The sequence below is a fragment of the Lonchura striata genome, chromosome 4A (assembly GCF_050655825.1).
Source record: "Lonchura striata isolate lonStrDom1 chromosome 4A, ASM5065582v1, whole genome shotgun sequence".
NCBI classification, from domain to species: Eukaryota; Metazoa; Chordata; class Aves; order Passeriformes; family Estrildidae; genus Lonchura; species Lonchura striata.
Genome location: NC_140742.1, coordinates 7,425,429 through 7,441,143, shown reverse-complemented (window position 1 = coordinate 7,441,143; position 15,715 = coordinate 7,425,429). Strand labels below are relative to the sequence as shown.

At 47.0% G+C, this 15,715-nt stretch overlaps 1 protein-coding gene across 1 annotated transcript in view; it reads right to left on the bottom strand.

Moving 5' to 3' along the window:
* HS6ST2 (heparan sulfate 6-O-sulfotransferase 2) overlaps positions 1 to 13,249 on the bottom strand; it is a 126,440-nt gene extending 113,191 nt beyond the window's left edge. Inside the window, exon 1 of the mRNA XM_021548441.4 lies at positions 12,625 to 13,249. Within this exon, the coding sequence (XP_021404116.2) occupies positions 12,625 to 13,136 (512 nt within the window). The 5' untranslated portion in view covers positions 13,137 to 13,249. The remainder of the gene's footprint in view (positions 1 to 12,624) is intronic.
* Between the last annotated feature and the right edge of the window lie 2,466 nt (positions 13,250 to 15,715).

The following is a 15,715-nucleotide window of genomic DNA, read 5'->3' as shown; positions in this document are numbered from 1 at the left end:
AACAGAGCCCAACACAAACTTCCACAAATACAAAAACAGGAATGATTTCTGGCAGCCCAGAACTGCAATTCCTGCCTCTATATTGCATCCCAGACACCTGCTTCCCCTTTCCATTGGAAAATAAGTCAGTCCTCCGCTGTAATCAAAATTATTAGCCATGCCTTATAAGATAAAGTCCTAGACAGGCAAGCCATTTGTAAATGCTTATGTGTCCAGTGACTGCTGTCTGCCAAATGTTTGGTGGGAGGAGATGAGGTTCCCACCCCAAAGCTGTTCTCAATAAAGGTCTTGGGAAGCCAAATACATGAAAGTCAAAGGAAAGCATTTTGGTAACAACTGCTGCCAAAAAAGAGCAACTCATCTCACAGAGTGTGTTACCTTCTCTTGATGATCAGATTTCAGCTTGAGTGCCCATCATGATGAGATGACTGACCTCAGGTTTAACCAACCTAACCTCCAATATAAACAACTAAATGTACTGGGACTGCAATATGTTCTGAGACATACAAATATCCTTAAAAAGAGTTTTATCACAAGAGTAAAGAGACCAGAATATCACTTATCTTGATGGACCATTTTATAAGACATTAAATATTTTTACTGTAAGGGAAAAAATAAAGTATGATACTGCACTTTATAGCCATAACTCTTCTGTGATTACAGAGGTTTATTGCAGGAAGCAATTCACCTTCCTGACATCAGATGATACATGAGGAAAAGCAGAAGCAAAAATGTTCTGCTAATTTCAGAAAAATAACATAACATGATGGGAAAAGCAAAACCAACCCTTCAGAGAATAAACAAGAGGGCCTTAGATTCCTTAAAAAAGCCTATAATTGCAATTTCCAAAGTACAGTTAATTTGTAACTTTTAATACACAAGTTGTCATCAGCCTTAAACCTCAATTTCCAGACTCAGCTGAAGCTGGGAGAGCAGCAGGACGGGCCAAGCACACAACAAAATCCTCCAGCAGAACTGCTGAGCCTCCACAGCTGAGCCAGAGAATCTGCTTATATATTTTACAAATAACCAGATCCCTCCATAATCCAGGCTCTGAGAAATTTTTATCTCACCATGAGCTCAGTTATTCTTAAGTCCTTCCTGTGTTTTTTTCTCTAGGCGGCCTGATACACTGACCAATTTTATAAAAAGGATTGGCTGACGCGAGGTCTGGATTCAGGTCAAACAGAGCTGGCCTTTTTCGTGTGCTCTTTCAAATGCTGTTGGAAAAGAGATCTAAAACTCCCATTTTCGCCTATACCCTCAAACAAACCAGGATGCTTGCCCAGGAGAGGCATCTCTTCCTACAGCCTCCTCCTGCAGAGGTCTGGCTGTCACACAGAGTCTGAAAGAGCTGCTGCTTCTGGTTCTCCAGGTCCCCAACCCACGGATGTACCAGCCAGGATGGACAACATCACATGGATCCATCAACCTTCCCAAGCTGCTCCAGGTCTTTGGGTCCTGTAAAAGGGAATCTCAACTTTCACTTGTCTCAGAAAGTCTCTGGAGCCTGCACACCCTGCTTGTCCTGGTGCACACACAGCTGCAGCACTGACCACCCCAAGGTGTAAGACAGCAAGAACTGCAGCATCCCAAGCTGGCATCCCAAACAAGAGAGAAGACACACAGAACCCCAAGTCTGCAGAGCACAAAACTTTGCCACTCCAGGGCAACAAAAGGTGCTGACACTGTTACTGATACCTATTCTGCAAAGCCCTGAGCAATAAATTTAAATGCTTTGAGTCTATGCTTAAGCAATATATTTTAGTACTTTTATTAACACAACAGAGTTCAGGCTTGACAAGACATCGTGAATGACTCTTAAACCTAGTGATGCACAACCTCCTTCTGATCCCATCTCCAGAAAAATCAGCATCATTATGTGCTTACACTTAAATGTCCCAATAAATAACTTTAAAAACATGTATGGCAGATTTTTCCAAAAGCTGTATTGTACCAAACCCCAGGCCACGTGCAATTAACACTTTCATCCTTGCAAGCAACAAAATAGCTCAGTAATGTAAAACACAGGGCAGTGCTAACACATTTCCTGTGCAGTATTTTCTGCTGATTGTATTTCTAGCAAAACTGCAATTTCTTCTTGCATGTGGTACCATGTTAACTATGCCACAAATACTGGGTGATAAAGCAGCTTGCAGAACTCTTTCCCAGTCAAAACTCATCCCTAGCCACTGCCCTCTTGTTCAGCTGTTCTGCATCACTGCTAGCAAACTGTGAGCTGCAATCTCCAGCAGGTATTATCAGCAATACCCCATAAATCTAACTCAGTAAGGAAGTTGTCTCTATCCATAAAATTCTGTGAGTGCCTCGTATTCCAACCCAGAACACTGCTGACATCCAAAATGCAACTATCAGCATGGAAAGTGAACCAGTAGAAGGCTGGCTCATCTCAGGAAAAGCAGCTGCAGGTGCAACTACTCTTTTCATTTCTTTTCTGCCTCTTCTCTGGAAATGGGATGAAAAAAGGTTTTCATAACTCTACTTTGCAAAATCATTTGTTGTGTTTATGGGCTCACCTGGGGTCTGTCTAAAGCAGGACTGACTTAAATGGCAATACAGAATAGTCTTGCACATTAACAGTTTAAGAGATACAAGGAACTGACTTCTGAAGGAAGTCTCATATCAAGGAACTGAAGCTTCTCCTAGGTCTCTGCTACCACTGTGCCTTCTGATGGTCTGGTTCCCCCCACTCTGTGCAGGTGCAGCTTTGACAGCCACCAGACACAGCAGAGCCTAAAGCACAGCAGTTCCATTCCTACTGATTGGTGTCAGATACCCAAAATCTCCTGTTTGGAGAGCAGGTCCTGGCTTTTTTCACTGCACCCTTCAGTCAGAGCACCAGCTTCACAAACACACCTTTAGAGCATGATCAGATTTTACTTTAGGACAACTGTACTTAGGCTCTTCCTAAGTTGTTCCTTTCAAAAAGCAAAGCTGTACACTGCTTCAACCATGAAAAGGGGGGAAACCAAGGTGATGCAAGAGGTCTGGCCTGGAAGCCCTGAGTGATGTGACCCCAATCAGCAGCCACATGGACAGGGAGCTTCTTCTTACCTTCCTGGGAAGGGAAGGAACACCCCAACCCTCCCAGGACACCAGCACACACACAGCAGGCTGCAGTCACCTACCACCACAGCACTCTGGTTTTCTATTAAACACTACAGCTCCCCAAATTCAAAGTGAACACAAATATTTCCAGTGCCTCTGCCTAGGACTAGTCACACAGACAGCAAAGCTACTACCTGCAGTCAGGCTAGCAAATCCAACACCCTTTATTCTATGTACAGATGGAAAGATATCCTCGTGCAAAGAGCTGAATTACACAGACAAGGCAGTGGCTGAGAGGAGATGACAGACTTGCTGACGAAGACAGGACTGATCCCAGGTATAATGTTCTGGCTTCTCAAATCCCACTCATGTTTGTGTACCACTTTTCCTTCCTGCAGACCAGAATTAAGCATACAAACCCCAGCAGCAACACGCCACCTGAAAGCCAAACAACTGACCCTTATAGTCAGTTGCATTTGAAAGCAAAAATTCTACCCCACATTTTATTGACCTATAGTTACTGGAAATCACCAAAGTAAAAAAAAAACCAAAAAAAACAAACAAACCTACTGAAGTTTTGGCTAAAGATGTGCACTTAGTAAAAGAGAAAATGTGGTGGCCATGCCAAGACAAGCCTTTTCTCTTACCAGAGATTGACTTGCAGTAAGAATTGAAGGAGTTAAAAACTAATTTATGCCATTTATGTTTTTGCAAGTCACTCAGCTACTATCCAGCAGGCACATCCTGATGTGTCTGACATTTCCTTGAGTGCTTTTGTCTTCTCCCTTCTTTGTGCTACCACAGTTCTGATTAGATCCAACACCCCCAAAGAAAAAGGAACAGCTCTGTGAAAGGCAGAAGCCCCACAGCCATCTTCCTCCCCTTCTACAGTTGGTGGAATAGTTCCAGGAGGAACAAAAAAGGGCCACTCTTCTGGAAATGTTGCAGGGACAGATGCCTGCTTCCACCTCCAGCCCCCTTTGAGTCCTCCATGGGGAGGAGAACCCCCACAGCACCTTCACAATCAAGATGAGTTAACTCCTGGCAAAAAATATGATAAAGTTAGTACCTGGCAGGTTTTGCTTAAGCATGATACAAGCTTATTCCAAATAATTTTCTCTGATCCCACAGTAAAAAAAAAAAATCTTGCCACCTCAGAATGGCTTGGGATTGCTCCAGGAACTAACTTTCCCACAGGCAAAAGGAAATGCTCTCCCCTCAGTTACCCTCAAAAAGAAACTCTCAAAAGCAGCTCCTCTGGCTCTGACCAAGGAAACATTGTTTTGCTTAACAGGGGGGTTAAAATAGTTGCTTTTCTCTGAACCCAAGGAAGGCTGGAGAAAATAATCAGTGGCAGAGAGTGTTTCAGTCACTCGATTTGGGCGTCTGCCGAAGGATCTTACAGTTCAAACAGAGCACTGAATGAGCAGATTGCCATTGCTGGGAGCCTTGCAATGTTTCCACTTAGCAAAAAAAAAAAAAAAAAAAAAAAAAAGGATTTATGGCAGAATTGATCTTCCAGCTACTTGGACCTCTAAGAGCATCAAAACTGCACAATCCTTTTGATAACGGGAAATTAGGAGCATTTGCTACGAGGATCTCATGAAAGGCATTCTCTTCTTCATGCCTTTATGGAGATGTGCAAAATCATTTATGCCGCAAGATTATCTCCCTCATAGCTGCATATATTTAGTTATATTACATCAAAAGTTTGGCTCTTTCAGAGTTGGATAAGCAGCTGAGAAGCAAGAAGTAACATGATTTGAGTCTCAACCCTAATGGATCTTATGATTTATAGGCCTCTAAAGACTAATGATTTTTTCCAAGACTAAAAAAGAGAAAATTTCACTCAAAGCTGTATATAATAGTTTAAATGGATTCTGTCTTTAAAAGCATGAACAGCTGAGAAAGAAGGCTAAAGTCGGAGAAGAAGAAAAAAAGCTGGTCCTAATTGCCACTTATTCAAAAACATTATCTTGTTATATGCATACATTCACTATCCACCCAGAGACAGGGAGTGGATGGAAAAGGCAACAGCAAATTAAGTGTTTAGACTTTTCTATTTCCACAAAACCCACCCCACTCCATGTTAAACACTGGTCCTACCTAATGAAAACATATTAAAGGAAATCTACATTAGCTGTTTACATCAGCAATGTGAACTCAAATGCAAAAGAATAGATTGCTTTGGCTTCTTAGTCTCACATTAGCAAATGCAATTATCTTTCATTAATTTTACAGTGTTCACAGTAGAAATTAAATAATTTCTTCATGTCTAAGAAAAACTTTACTGTGTTAATTATTCATAAATACCAAAGTCTCCTACTTATTACTCATCACAAATGTGATTCGTTTCAATAACGCCTGAATAATTCGGTGCTACCCTATTAGTCCCAGAACACAATGTACAATTGCCAGCATCAGCAAGTCAATCACAAACAGTAATCCACGCTTGCCAGCTGCCAAGGAAGAAGAGGAGGAGGAAGAAGGAGGTAGGAATGGCATTTCCCCCCCACCCCAGTCACTGTGCTGCCTCCATCATCCCATAGAAAAGGAGAGTCCCACATCTCCTGTCCTGGTGGACTTTTCTCCCACCTAAGATGCTGCAGACTCAGGCACTGCTGGGGCAAGAATTCCAGCCCCAGGTTCCCAGGGGATGAAGGCAACAGCTGGGGATGCTCCACAGCTTTGCTTCCCTGCCTATTTACATCTGGGCAGGCAGCTATCCAGCAATGGGAATTAACTGATCGAGAAGGGAAAGGGAGATTAATCCTCACAAGTATGTAAGGAGCCTACAAGGATAATTCCAAAAATGGCTGAGGGCTGCTCACCCACAGTAATCCCTGCAGAGTGAAACAAAGCCCAGACACCATTGCTGCAGCAAAGTGGTTAAATAAGGAATTACCCAGAGTTTTGTGCCCTGGCCGCTTGGCTGCTCAGCAGGTTGAGCTTATGGGAGGGGAAGGGATGACTGAAAAGTTACTGCAAGAATAAAATAAGCTGAATATGCTGGAGTTACAAGATTTTGTATTATTTCTTCAGTAATTTAAGAAAGATAAACTTGTCTGCATCACCAAAATCTTAGAGTTGCACCAAATCACAAATAGATATATATACACATAACATTTTGTCCATGAAAATGCCAAGAAAACCTTTGACACAAGGTTCATTTGACATGGATTCCATCCAGCCAAGTTGTCCTGCCCTTGGCATGGCTCCCAGAGGCATCCTGGACCCTGCTGCACTACCCATAGCCTGTGTCTTCTCAGAAAGACCCATTCCACCATCCCATTTTCAGTCACATATCCATTATTTTTGCTTTCTAGCAAGTTACGTGAGCTAATTTGGGCCACTGCCATACAGAAATGCTGCCTTTATTATTACAGTTGTGGAGAAAGTAAATTAATGCAAAGGATTGCACACAGAGGCCTAATCCATTTGAGGTAAATCAATGCATTGCACATTTAAATTGCTCTGCTTTCCTTCAGAAAAGTACATTGAAGTGATTCATTAGGCACTGAACTGTTCACAGAAACAGACCAATTCTCTTAGGCATGCCAGTGCATCTCTGCTAGTTAAATTTAAAAAGCAATCAAATCTACTAATAAGTCCTTTTTGCCGACATTTACATCAGTAGAGAACATGATTCCTGACAATTCAGATTAAATAAATGAAGCACAAATTAATCTCAGTTAATATGTCTCAGAACCAACGCTCGACTTGTTAAACTTAAAAATCTGTCTTTTAATAAAAATAACTGATTGGTAACGCCTGACTTCCAAGCACCTTTGATAACCTTTTTTAAAGGTTATAAAGTTATCAATAGGGATGACAAGCCACAATCTGTGTCCATTTTAATACAGTCAAAGCATTTATTTATAGTTTAATTTGAATATTTATAAATTCCAAAAGAAAAATTAACAGAAAGGTAACCTTTTAATAAAAAGTAATCAATTCTTAGTACAGTAGCACCATGCCACAGTGCTCAAATTCCCACTCTCTTCTTTAGGGAGGACCAACTCAGACAATATATGGAATAAACAATTCAAAGTATAACACCTGTGCTTCATATCTTGCTCTACTGCAATCACTGGAGGTTATTTCTGCAACAATTAATGCCTTCTCTCTACCCACAAGAAATTCTCCAAATTTAAAGGCAGTAGGAAACATATACTTTCAAATAACTAAAAGTCAATTTGCACTTTATTAAAGATTAGAGAATTGAAGATATCTAATATGAAAAATTGGTTTTAAATCCCTTTAAGAAGTCCAACACTTTATCTACAAAATCAGCAATACCAATTTAGAGAGCTTTACAAGTCCTATAGTCCAAACCTAAAAAACCCACGAACTTAAGTTTATAACCAAGCCTTTCAAGGTTAGTCCTTGTAATGGGATTAAGTGGAAGAAACACTTGTACTTAGGAAAATAGTGCCTTGCCCTTCCCCTCAAAGCCCCTTTTTCACTCTTAGGCTGGTCCCCTGCTCCTACTGCTTTGGTCCCAACAGGTGCCACGCAGGAAAATTCAGCTGCTGGAGGCTTGTGGGTGGCAAGATAACACTCGCTGCAAATCCCACCCTGCAACCACCAGGCTGAAACCAGCAGGGTCATTAGGAAATCTTGCTGATCAAAGCAGCTCAGTCACTCACCTGGCAGCATCTCTACAAAAGCTCTGTTTTTTCATCGGGATTTTTTTTTTGTTTGTTTGTTTGGTGGTTTCGGTGATTTGTTGTTTTAGGATTTTTTTCCCTTTATAATTGTTGCCCAGTTTTTCCCAGGGAGTTTCAGTGATGCATATTTCAAGGTGGGCAGGCACCCTCTGGGTGCTCTGGCCAGAGCCCAAGCTGCAGCAGGGCATCCCATCTGTGCTGGTCCCCTGTCCCCCAGCAGCCCCCCAGGCTTCACCCTGAGAGCAGCAGCACTAGGGGACTCTATCCTTAGAAATAGTGTCTGCTCCACCAGCTCCAGAGGTTTTCAACTGTCCACCTCCTGCTGCAGACTGCATTATCCACCCAAAGCCTTGGGACCCTAAAGCACCTCTTCTGCCTACAAGGGGTTTAGTGCTCATTTATGGGGCTTAATTTCCACCACTACAGGTCAAACGTGGAGTTCATCCACTTGCACAGCTATGTGCAGATGGGAGAGGCACACTCAACAGCTGCTAAGAACCAAACCCTACAAATTAATTTTCTCTCCCTGGCAGTGTTTTGGTGATGGTTTTCCCCCTCCACACCAAAGCAGTTCAGTGGGAAACTTACAAATATCATCGTAGCTACATACACACAGCACCAAGACAAAAACTCACTGAAAACTGAAAACTAAACTAAACTTATCCCACCTCAGTTAGAGCCAGTACTGCAGACCTCAGAGTGGATGACTCCACATTTTCAAGAGCATGTGGATTAATCTGTTCAGCCAACAGAGACACACACTATAAGTGTTTCCAGTGTGCTGGAAATATTTTAACCTTTTCTCTCAGATTTTTCTAAGACTCAACTTGGAAGGGTTGCAGTAACGTGCAGGGACAAGATAAGAACACCCATGCATCGCCAGCGGCTTCTGCCCCACATCACAACAACCTGGTGCCAACATCAGACCTCCCAAAAGCCAGCAGGCACCAACCTGGGCCAACAGGCTTGTACCAGCAGCACAAAGTTTCTTCCAATCTCAGACTTTCTGGCTCCAGAGGCAGCTCTACCAGCTTGTTCTGCTTTCAACAGGGAACATCTCCTTCCTGTAACGCTACCCAGGAGGAACATCACACACAGCTGACCTTCAACCACAGCCACAGCTCTCACCCAACAAGGGGACAAAGCCATGACACCACTTAAGAATGTTGGTACCTGTATTTGCTCCTATGTCTCACTACAGTTTCCTGTCTAACCTCAAGGCCTTTTGTTTCTTGCAATGGTGCCATTGGATTTTCTGCTGCAGACAACTTCACTAGACACTTCCCATAATAATTAGCCAGAGCTGAGAGAAATCTCAGTTCTGTGATGCACAGTTACTTTGGATGCTGCCTCCATTCAGTGTGCCAAAAGCTTTGAGACTTCCACAATCAATCAAGTGACCCAAGTCAGTCACTCATGACTAGGAAAAAGCACACTTCTCCTTTCTCACCACTGGTGCCAAGAAGCTGAGACAATCCTCTCCTTTCTGCCACCACCATCAGCTCATTCCACACACCTCCCAAGTGGCAGATCCAGAGCACTGAAAGCATCAATTTTGCCTATACCTTCCCCCTTCCCTCTTCTGTGATTTCTGGATGCTGCAGCAGCAAGCAGGGCTGATGTAACAGGAGCATACAGAACATGCACTCCATTGGGATCCAAGGAAAGAAACCCAAAAATCCCTTCCCCCACCCCCAGAGAATCATGTTCCTCCAGGGGAAGAAAGAACTAAAATATAAGAAGATCTATTTACCTGCTTGCTACTTATTAAGGAGCACAAGACACCATTACAAAAAAATAGGAAGTTTTGGGAACCTATATGCTCACAGACAGGAAAAGACCATGGTGTTAAATCCACCTGAGGATTGTGTTAAAGCACAACAGCCATCCTGAGTATTTCTACTGCTCCAGTGAAGGAATCTGTGCTCCAAACCTGCAATTCCCAGAGAAAAAATAGGCAGACTACTAATGGAATTAAGAGCAGGATGACTGCTGCAGGCAGCAAGGTTCTTCATGTGTACACCCTCCAGGCTGAACCCATCATATCCTACCACAGAGATGCTCTGTACCTGGTGCTGAGCATTACATGGTCCAGGACAGAGTTTCCTCCGGTCTAACAAAGACTCAACTTTTAAACAAAGCAAAAGGCCCTTAGAGACCAGCCCGGGTAACCAGCAATCTAACAAAAAGACTCGCCACACCTGAAAAGACAAACATCTGTGCAAAGAAATCACACATATGTGCAAGCTAAACGGTTTGATGGAACATTTGGGTATTTCCAGACAAGGCTACACAGCCCCAGGACAGTAACTATAGACTGCTTGATGCAGCTGCCAAGGAGTTCAAATCACTCTCACAACAGGTCTCACTTTTCAATCACCTCAACTACAAATGCAGGAATTCCTACCCTTGTCAAGCCAAGGTTCACTTGAGAAAATTCTTCTCTGCTCACGATTGAATTCTTCTCCCTGCCCTCACAATGGTCCCCAAATGGGCCTTGCACTCCTCCAAATTGCTTCCTCTTCTCTCAGGATTTGCACACCAGGGCTGTGACTTCCATTCCCTTCCCACCAGCACATAAGACCCAGGATAGTCAGACCTCCCCCTAAAAACCTCAGTTCAGGAATACCCAAACTGACCTCACTTGGAGCCAGCATGGCTTCCTGGCTTAGACACCCCATCCCACACCTACTGCTGCTCTGAAAACAGCTTTTATCTGCCCAGAAAGGGCTTAGACTTCCTGTGTGCTACTGGCAGTAGGTAGAGTTGCTAATTAACCAGTTGTCAGCTGAACCGCTGCTAAATAGAGAGCACAAACTAAAATTAAAGACAAGGTATTAAAATGGGCAGAAAGACTTGAAAGGACTATTGTTCATTTAAGAACTTCTCTTCCTGTATTTTTTAAACATTTAGAAATTGCAGTCCAAATAATTGCTTGTCAAGACGGTTTTTTTTGGAGAATAACTGTAGCTATTCAGCAAGCTGTGTAATTAGGTTATTAGAAGTATAATATCACTTGGAAGGCTTTGAGAGAGTAGACCTCTACCTAACACAAAATCATCACAGCTTCATTTTCCTCCCTTTCTCCTGGCTTCAATACCAAGTCACAAGTCCTAGAGACCTCTCAGAAGTCAGCTGTGACAGCAGACATTGTTTATAGGATGAGGAATCATGGCTCTGAACTCCTGAGCCAGGTACATGCACTGCTTCCATTCCAACTCAGGAAAGCATGTCTGATATCCAACAAAGGAAAAGAAAAAGACAAAGCCAAAAGCTGCAGACAAAACCCCAGCTCTCTGAGCCTGGTGTTCCCTTCCCCCTCAGGTGATGGGTTCAGGACAAGGAGCCTCCCATTTTTCTGGAGGGCACAGCTAAGACCAAGCACAGACAGAGTCATCTCTAGGAAAGGAAGGAAATTCCTGACCCACATGTACAGCTTTGGAGGCCAGGCCCATGTCTGAAGAAAGAGGAACACATATCACTGGAAGTGGTACAGCAGAACAGAGCACATGTTATGTGATTTACATTTCTGCTGACAAACAACATGTTTATAGGACAGGTGAAAGAAACTACGAGCTGCAAGGCTCAGCAGCCTGAAACCAGGAAGCTATTAGACCCACAGGGCAAGGAATTGGTCCTGATGTAGCAAATGGGATGTCACAAAAATTATACAATTAAAATTTAAAGCAGCAGGGAAGACAAAAGAGCAGGAATCACAATAGCCAAGTCTGATGAAGAGCTGCTCCTTGGGTACAGGACCATAATGATGCTAAGCATTTTTCTACTAGATGGCAGTGTAGTGTCACACTATATAAAAGGAATTCTAGAAAGAAATTGCTTTGTATTACAAGTGAATCTCTGCTTAGACTTGACTTCAGATAGCATGATATATAACAGTAGCCTCTTTGTAAAGAGACCTGCCATTAGTCTCGCAGTGCAATAGGAGTGATACTCTAGTTTCCAATTTCCTACAAAAGAAAGGGAAAAGGCACTGAAACCCTGAGCAGTTCTGCTACATGGTACAGCCACAGACAAGCTCCTGAGTCTGTTACAACTGAAGGTGGGCTCTGATCAAAGAGCTCTGGGAGAGGAAGAAGCAGGTCCTCACTGCTCAGGAGGAAAAGCCCCATGGCTTCTGGAAGGCAGGGGCAACTTTTAGGCAACCCCCTTGCTATCGTCAAGGGAGGCTGGCAACTTGAAAGAAGATCCAGGGATAAAGAGAGAGCAGTACCACTAAAATTCAAAATGCAAGCACAAAATGATCAAGGTTAGGGCTGAAGAATAACGCAAATATTTGCAGGTAACTCAGCCATAACAGTAACCTTCACTTTGAATGGCCACCATCCTGAAGCCAAACTTCAGGTACCAAGAAGATACCAAGAGGCTCACCAACACTCCCAAAACCAACAGGAATTCTTGGCGCACACCGGAGCTGCGGCAGCTCCGTACAGCCAAAGATGGAAAAGCTCAGGGGGGAAGCTCGCAGGCAGCCGAAGCACCCTCTCTGCAGCGAGAGCTGCTCCGGGGGTCCCCAAGCTGCGGAGCTGCCAGGCCTGCTCCCGTATCACCGGGCTCATCACCCCCGGCCTCTCCCCACCGGCGGTCACACCCGCGACAGCCGGCGGGACATCACCTCCATCACCTCCCTGCCGGCGGAGCGGGGCCGCCTCTGCCCGCTCCGCAGCGCTCGGGGCACGCCGTGCCCACCGCGGCGGCCCCGGGCCGGCGCGGCTCCCGGCGCTGCCGCCCGCCCCGTGCCGGGATGCCCGGCTCACACCGCGCTCCCCCGCCTCCCCCTGCCGCCGCCGCAGCATCCCCGCCGGGCTGCGCCCCCGGGCCACCGCCCGTCCCGCCGAGCGCGGGGAGCCCCCGGGCACGGCCTCACCTGGAGGGCCGGAGCCGCACCTCCTTCTTGCTGTCCACCACGGAGGGCACGCAGTTGGTGAGCTCGGTCCAGTCGGCGTGCAGCCCGCAGCTCCAGCCGGTGGAGAAGCGGGAGAAGAGCCAGGTCTCCCGCTTGCCGGGCCGGTGGCAGGTGCACTTCTTCTGCCCGGCGCGGCACTCGCAGGGCTGCTCCAGCTGGATGTTGCGGACCAGGTGCCGCCCGAAGGTGGTGCCGCCCGTCTTCTGGATGTGCAGGAACACGATCAGGTCGTCCCCCTTGATGTTGAAGTCCACCCGCCGCAGCAAGTCGTCGGCGGAGAAATTGAAACGGGGAACGAAACGCGCCGGCGTCTCGTCCTCCGCCCGGTACGGGTCGGCGGCGGCGGCGGGGCTGAGAGCGCGGAGCCGCAGGAGCTGGCACTCGGTGCCCGGGCAGACGTACTGCAGCACGATCACGGCGAAGAGGAAGAGCATCACCAGCGCCAGCAGCACCTTGTGGGACCGGTCCTCCATCGTCGCCGGGAGCGCCGCGCATCGCCGCCGCCGCCCCGCTCAGAGCCGCCGCCGCAGCCGCCGCCGCCTCCGCCGCGGCGGGACCCGCGCCGCCGCCATCGCCCGCCGCTGCCCACGGCCCTTCCCGGCAGCCCCCGCGCCCGGCCCCGCCGCGGCCCCGCCCCCGCCGAGACCGCCCCGCGCGGCCGCCCCGGCACCGGCCCCGGAGCGGACGGCGCCGCCGCCGCCCCCGGCACCGCCACCGCCCCCGGCACCGCCACCGCCCCGCGCGGCCGCTCCGCCCGCACCGCCACCGCCCCGCCCCGCGAGGCCGCTCCGCACCGGCCCCGACAATGGGACGGGGAGCGGCACCGGCACCGGGACTGGGACCATACCGGCACCGCGCTGCACGCACGGACCGGGACTGGCACGGCACCGGGACCGGCGCTCCCGCCGGCGGCAGCCACGGCGCATACCGAGTGTGCTGTGAGCGCGGCCGGCCCGGGGCGCACCGCGGGGCTCCGTTCTCCGTGCCCGGAGCGGCCCGGGGAGCGCCGGCGGTGCGCGCGGGGCCCCGTGCGGGGAGCGGCCCGGGTCGCGTTCCGCGGGGAGCGGCCCGGGTCCGGGTCGCGTTCCGCGGGTCGCGGCCCGGGTCCGGGTCGCGTTCCGCGGGGAGCGGCCCGGGTCCGGGTCGTGTTCCGCGGGTCGCGGCCCGGGTCGTGCCGCTGGCGCGGCCGCGGAGCCGCCGTCTCCGTCCCGCCCGTCCAGCGCACACGCACAGTCCCGTCCTTGGGCAGCGACCTGTCCGTGCTCTCTCCACACCTCACACCGACACCCAGTGTTTCGGTTTTGTTTTGGGGTTCTTGGGTGGAGAGGTGCATCGACTTTTTTGCACCGATTGTTTTTCTTGATGCCCCAAGTGGTTTCTGTTAAGGTAGCAAATACCTGTGCTGTCTCTGTCAGCGTATTTCAAAGCCTCTCTGCGCGACGAGAGTGTTCTGTAAATAAAACAATAACAACAAGGACTCTGTGGATTTAGCTCTCATTACAGTGCCGTGTATATTTGTATGCAGGTGTTGTTCAGCCCTCCAGCAGCTGGTGGCTGTTCAATGAGGGTGGTGGGTGGGAGGGAGCACATGGGTGCCATTCCACAGGGACACATCCGCACACCATGTGCCAAGACCTGGCAGGGCCACGGAGCACAGCCCAGCCAGTGAGCCCGAGGCTTTCCTTTCCCTCTTGGTGCAACTGATGTTGAAGCAATTAATGCCTGTGACAACTGCAGCCTTGCAAGAAAAAAAACTGTAATAAAAATAAGAGGTTTCTGGCTAAAGGAGATTTTCACCCCATCCCCAGTGTCTTGTTCTTCATGGAAAAGCAGCCGGGGTGGGACCATGGGTTTGGGCAACCCCAGTTTGACTGATGTGCTCCAATACTTACCTGATGTTACACAGAGGTGCACCCCAATCTCAGATAGGCCTGGAAATGTCTGAGCTTCTCCTTCCCCTCCACATCACAGCACCTCAGCTTTTGCTTCCCTGTCCTTTGTGATGTCTCTGTTTCTCTGCCTGGCCAATCAGCCTAGAGCTGAATTTTCTATTATGCACAGCAGGCAGCAAAGAAAATAGTTTATAAACACTCTCCCCAGACCTTTATTAATCATAAAACCTAAAAAAAAATATAGTTGCCTCCTTTTTCCCCTCTTCTCAAGAAATTCTCTCTAAATAATTTCAGCAGGTACATGTGGTGTTTGGAGGCGATTTCTTTATGGTTTTCATCCTTGAGCAACCTCTCCTGTCTTCCACATTTTTTTCCAGTTGTCCACAATATTTTGAAAACATTTACACTCACAATAATAGGCAATTTTATCACAAAGATTCTAGGCATGAGAACTACTGAGTTCCTTTGCTTCCATTTGGATCTCCAAAATGAATGGATTACACCATTTAATGAAAACTCTGTGTTCTGAAATCTGAACCTTAAAATTATAAAGATGTTTCTATGCTTTATATCCATCACTCACAGTCATTTGTATTAAAAAAAAAAAATGTTTGCCTCCAGTTTTATTTATTTTACATTATGAAATAACAAAGCTGTGTGGTGAGTTAAAACCAATCCTGAATGCTAATACCTGGGAATTAAACTGAGAGAATAACAATGGCCTGAAGTCTACACTAAATTAATATATACTATAAAGGATATGATGCATACTGGGTTGGTGTTCCCAGCAGAGCCATTATTTTGGAATGGGCTAAACAAACAATGATCATCCTTTCAGTAATGAGTGATGGTCTCCAGTCTGCTGCCTTCTCACTCACAGTATGTAAATGATGCTCTTGAGCTTTGATCCAGGGACCCAAAACATTTGCTTAGGCACTAAAGAAATAAAAAATTGCTCTGAACTAGATAAAAGTAGGACAGAGCAGAGCTGTTAAGGTTTCACAGCACAGGCAAGATTCGATGGCTGGCGGGGCAGCTGGTTTAAGCTAAGAGGTCAATCAAAAGCACTGAGCACCTAGTAACATCAGTGAAAAAAATCTCTGCCTCCTTCTCCACACACGGCATCCCCAGCCACCCCCAACACACGATCCCTGTTCCCA